The sequence below is a fragment of the Arachis ipaensis genome, chromosome B6 (genome assembly GCF_059453495.1).
Source record: "Arachis ipaensis isolate K30076 ecotype BB chromosome B6, ASM5945349v1, whole genome shotgun sequence".
Lineage (NCBI taxonomy): Eukaryota > Viridiplantae > Streptophyta > Magnoliopsida > Fabales > Fabaceae > Arachis > Arachis ipaensis.
In genome coordinates, this window is record NC_142441.1 from 8109315 (window position 1) to 8114485 (window position 5171).

General features: G+C 34.3%; 1 protein-coding gene across 1 annotated transcript; it reads left to right on the plus strand.

Annotated features, from left to right (window-relative positions):
- On the plus strand, positions 1-4849 carry APG3 (Peptide chain release factor 1). Its single transcript, XM_016349675.3, has 15 exons — positions 1-261; positions 389-445; positions 550-630; positions 726-783; positions 904-1007; positions 1417-1468; positions 1757-1806; positions 2148-2213; positions 2295-2459; positions 2864-2936; positions 3022-3154; positions 3371-3428; positions 3562-3609; positions 4018-4101; positions 4519-4849. The coding sequence occupies exons 1-15, from the start codon at positions 106-108 to the stop codon at positions 4588-4590; spliced, it is 1257 nt and encodes a 418-aa protein (XP_016205161.1). The 5' UTR covers positions 1-105; the 3' UTR covers positions 4591-4849.
- The last annotated feature ends 322 nt before the right edge of the window (positions 4850-5171 follow it).

A 5171-nucleotide genomic window follows, 5' to 3' on the forward strand; every position in this document is an offset into this window, starting at 1 on the left:
AAAGTGAGCATTACCACAAAATCCAAACAGCAGAGCTCTCTCCATTTCTCTCTCTCATTTATCCGATACACCACCGCTCTTGTTGGCGCGCTTTGCAGTTAAGCAATGAGCAGCTTAATGGCGAGCTTCACAGCTCGCATCTCTGCTTACACCAACCACCTTTTCCCCATACGACGTCGTCCCCTTCATAACAGACGCCTCACTCTTTTTCCCAACACCACCACACTCAGACCTCACACACTAAGAATCACCTGCATGGCGGTCAGTAACTTCACTAATTAATTAATTAATTAATTAATTAAATAAATTTTTCATCTAATTTTAGCATTAGTTCAGCTCAATCCAATGGTGTGTTTCTGTAATTTTATATATTTGCGTTGAATTATAGGAACCTTATCTCATAACGAAGCTGGAATCTGCTGAGAAGACCTGGCAAGAATTATCGGTATCAAACTTGTTTTTCTTTTTTGTTTCTATGAAATTTTGTTGCAACCAGTTATCTAAATCGATTTATTATTATTGTTATTAAAAGTTTGGTTGGTGTTTTAGGTTAAGCTTGCTGACCCTGACGTTGTGTCTAATCCGAGTGAGTACCAAAAATTGGCACAATCAGTGGCAGAGCTTGATGAGGTACTTTCATTTGTAATGTGCACTTCACCTGATACTTCTCTTGACACTGTATTAAGGTGAAAATGTAATTTTAATATTTCTAAATTTCAATGCAGGTTGTGTCCACGTATAGGAGGTTTAAAGAGTGTGAAAAGGCTCTGGAAGAAACGAAAGGTTTGATTAGGTTTCACTGCTTGAGTGCTTGTTCATCCTTCTTAGTGACTTTTAGACAATTGAAGTGTGTTTGATTTTGGTTTATTTTTTATTTTTTTTTCAATCTGTTATGGATGTTAGCTTTGGCAAAGGATGATGAAAATGAGGAGGATATGGTTGAAATGATATCTTCAGAAATAGACTCTTTGTCAAGGCAAATCGCAGAGCTTGAGGATAAGCTCAAGGTTTCTCATTTACTCTGTATCAAGTATCGCTAGTTCAATTTATGTCATGTCATGCCATTGCTTATCTTTTAAAGTCCAACATTGATGATGAAGTCTATTCATATGCTAGTTGGGAAAATTAACTTCTTTTTAATATTTCAAATTCACTAATTCAAAATGTACAATCTGCTGAAATTCCAAAACCGTGAGGAGGAATTGTAATTATTTTTTATGTACTCTTTATCATCGCTGACCATCATGAGGTTTTATTCCTCTTATTTCAAAACCATGCCCCGGAATTACTTTCTTTCTCTTTTTCGTCCTGAATGCCTATTATGTTGTTGGTTATTGTGGGTTTTCAAAGTACTTCCCTCCGTTTTCTCATTTCTCCTGGTTTTTAGAAACTTACTAGTATCTTTGACAATGGTAGGTTTTATTGCTTCCCAGTGATCCTCTTGATGCAAGAAACATAATGCTTGAAGGTACACCATCTTTTTCTTTATGATATGAGATAGGGCCAAATGATCTTATATTTTTGTTTATGGCTTAGTTGAATGTTTCATCACTAAGACTTTGGTAGAGACTAGAGAGCATACTGACTTCTAAAATTTAAATATTTGTGATGATTTGATAAAGCTTATATTGCAATGTAATCTACGGGTAAGTGGATTGAATGATTGCACTTGGCTTGTGCAACTTCTTTCTTTTCTGTTCCTTCTAGTTGTCATTCTCAACTCTGAAGATTATTGTCATTGTCATTACTTTTGCAGTACGAGCAGGTACTGGTGGTGATGAGGCTGGAATATGGGCTGGTGATCTTGTAGGTACATGCTTTTATTTGTCCTTTCTAGTCCAGGGACTCAAAATAGGGCAGGCCTTTCATCAATGCCCCACATCGAATGCCCCACATCGAAAAGAAATCCTAAAAGTGACATTATGTCATATTGGATGAAACATGCTTAAAGAGCGTGGATGCGCATACACACAAAGATAATCCTATTATTGGATCATTTTCTGAATTGTTTAACTTTGACAAAAAATTATTTCTTTAATTTCTCTGTAATTGACCTTTTGATTGGTCTAGTTTAAATGTTTATTAAATGAACTGTTATTATGAAGTTGAATTCAATGTAATCTGATGCTGTTTTCATGTTAAATCAGGTTCGGATGTATGAAAAATACAGTGAGCTGAATTCTTGGAAGTATTCTGTTATCTCAAGCTCTCCGGTATACCTCATTAAAACTCTGCATAAACTAGTTTCTAATTGATTCTTATTTGTATAATTGTTAATTTTGCCATCTTTTTAGGCAGAGAAAGGAGGGTACAAAACTTATGTGATGGAGATAAAAGGAAAACGTGTCTACAGTAAATTAAAATATGAATCTGGTGTCCATCGAGTTCAACGTGTTCCTCTAACAGAGACACAGGGTCGTGTACATACTTCTACTGCAACAGTGGCAATCATGCCAGAGGTAGAGTACATATTTCAGCCTTTTAGCTAAAAGTGTATTCACAACTCTTTGACTTCTAGGTCTGAAAGCTTTATTTTGTGTCTTTGCATTTGGACAGTTGTTAGTTTCATATCACTGCTTTTGTATGCCTGTCCATATTCTGAATAATTGAAGTAGGTAGCTAGCTTAGGCCTATAGGGATTCAAAGTAGTTCTAGATTTAATATTTTCTCAATTTTAATATTTTCTCAATTTTTTGTTGCCTAACCATGTGGAGGTTAGGTTCAAAGCTGATGCTTTATTAAACTATGTCTTTTTCTAAATTCGTTTAATTTAATGCTTGGAGGTTGTATTCTACTAAATATTTATCCAACTAGAATATTCCTTCCTTTAATCTAAATATATAAATCTGAAATCTTTGTCTAGGCTGATGAAGTTGAAGTAGTAATCGACCCAAAAGATATTGAACTTACTACAGCACGTTCTGGGGGTGCTGGAGGTATAGAAATTTAATTTAAATAATCAATATTTACATTTCCTGGATCAAGAGGTTTCATACCCTCTATCATTTCTCTTGCATGCAGGCCAGAATGTTAACAAGGTTGAAACAGCCATTGATCTTTTTCACAAACCAACGGGAATCCGTATCTTTTGTACTGAAGAAAGGACTCAACTTCAGAACAAGAATCGCGCTTTTCAATTGCTCCGTGCAAAACTGTAAGCATTAGAATTGTCTCTTGTCAACCTTTTCTTCTCATGCTGTCATAAATCTTCGCAAGAGAGATATCTCAATTCCTTTCTTGAGTTTAGTGGTAGATGAGGAACTAAAATGTTGTGAAACCAAAACTGACCAAATTCTAGCAGCACATTATTAGTTGTTTCTGAGTGTTCTCTTTAACTTGCATTCAAAATGGCACGACAATCTTTTTACAGATACGAGATGAAGGTAAGGGAGCAGCAAGAGTCAATTCGAAATCAAAGGAAATCACAGGTATTCTTGGCATTTGATCCATCATGATTTGCTTCAGACATAATTTATTTCGTGTACTTGCTATATGGGAGAGCTGAGAGCCAATGGATATTGAATTAAATCTTTTTTTTTTTTGTAATATCTCGATCTCCAGGTTGGTACAGGTGCACGTGCAGAAAAAATTCGGACATATAATTTCAAGGTACATGATACAGAAATCTCAATATTTTTCTGTTGTCACTCACTCATACTTCTATGTATTTATTTTCCCCAATCTCCAACCAAAATTTGAAGTGTTTCTGTAAATTATATGCATTATAAATTTCCCTCTATAAGATGCTAGGTGAGAAAAACTGATGCTGTTTAGTTAGAAAGAAAAGTAGAAGAAATATGGCGTTATAATTTATCTTTTAAGATCTCTCATAATAACAATTCTTCAAGGGAAATGGACTTGATTAAGTGATCTAGAATTATGTTGTTCAAGTCAAAATAATCGTACAATGGTTTGAGGTAAAAACGCTGCAACACTTTTAGTGTCTCGTTTTGTATTGTTGAAATGATGGTACTTACAGGCAGTTTATGACTTTAATTTTGTTTTTCTTCTAATTAGGACAACAGGGTTACTGACCACAGATTGAAGATGAACTTTGAGCTCACCTCCTTTCTTAATGGTAACATAGAAGATGCTGTTCAGGTATGCTATCTAGCACACCTCTCCTGCCATGAACTCTGTTCTTTTGGTGTATTTACCAGTGTGCTTAGGATTTCAAAAGGAATATAGTTGGGTGTTGATTGCTGATAAAAGGCTAGGCTTCTCTAACTGAAAAATTATCATTAACCGAAAAGAAAGAAAACTAATTTCCTACATTATACCATAAAGCTGGGACCTAAACCTGCAGAGTTGCACTCTGCTTGGGCTTTTGAAAGAAAGAAAACACAATTAACCCACCGCAAAATGGCACGCACTAGATGACACTGATCAAAAGTTGCATCAATTGTACTTGAAGAAGAATGCACTATATATACTGACTACGCCTTTAGTATAAGTAAATGAACGAAAATGTTTGATCAAAACTTGGTTCCGCATCATCGAGAATCTTTCTTCTTGCAGTCTTGTGTTACAACGGAGCAGAAGGAGCTCTTGGAAGAACTTGCTGAATCTGTAGGTGCTCCTGCTGGCTGATGTAAAAGCACATTTCACCATGTAATTTTGAATTTTTTACTGAACTATCCATTTCGCAAATGGAAGAAGTGTCATATTTGTTCTCGTTAATGTCCCATTATGTTCCAAGTTTGAGGCATGGTTTGATTACAAATCTGTACATGGGCACTTCTTATACATTTAACATTCCGCTAAGTAGTTGAATGGTATTTTATGTATGTAAAGTGATGCAATTAACAGTTTTGCTGCAATGCCAATGTATCATGTATGTGCTATTGAACTGAGTTCAGTTACCACTTATCAATGACGTTTTATAAAATTTTATAATTCAAAAGACACAAATCTACAAAATTTTATAAAACGTCAATGATATTTTCTTTTAAATTAATTTATAAAATTTTTTAGATTTGTGTCTTTTGAAAAGTAAAAAAAAATATAGTAGAGTAAAACTTACTTGAAACCAAATAATATAGTGTAACACACATCTTTGATCAATATTAAAAAAAATTAACCTAATTATGTACATAAAATCCTAAAAAATACAGTTCTATTTTTCTTAATTAAATTAGCTTTAAAATACCAATAATATTTTTTCATGTGCT

Excerpts from the sequence above, each read along its gene's own strand:
- APG3 (XM_016349675.3), top strand. The coding sequence starts at position 106 with ATGAGCAGCTTAATGGCGAGCTTCACAGCTCGCATCTCTGCTTACACC. Across the intron at positions 1,807-2,147 it reads GAATATGGGCTGGTGATCTT|GTTCGGATGTATGAAAAATA; the intron begins GTAGGTACATGC and ends ATGTTAAATCAG. Across the intron at positions 2,937-3,021 it reads ACGTTCTGGGGGTGCTGGAG|GCCAGAATGTTAACAAGGTT; the intron begins GTATAGAAATTT and ends TCTTGCATGCAG.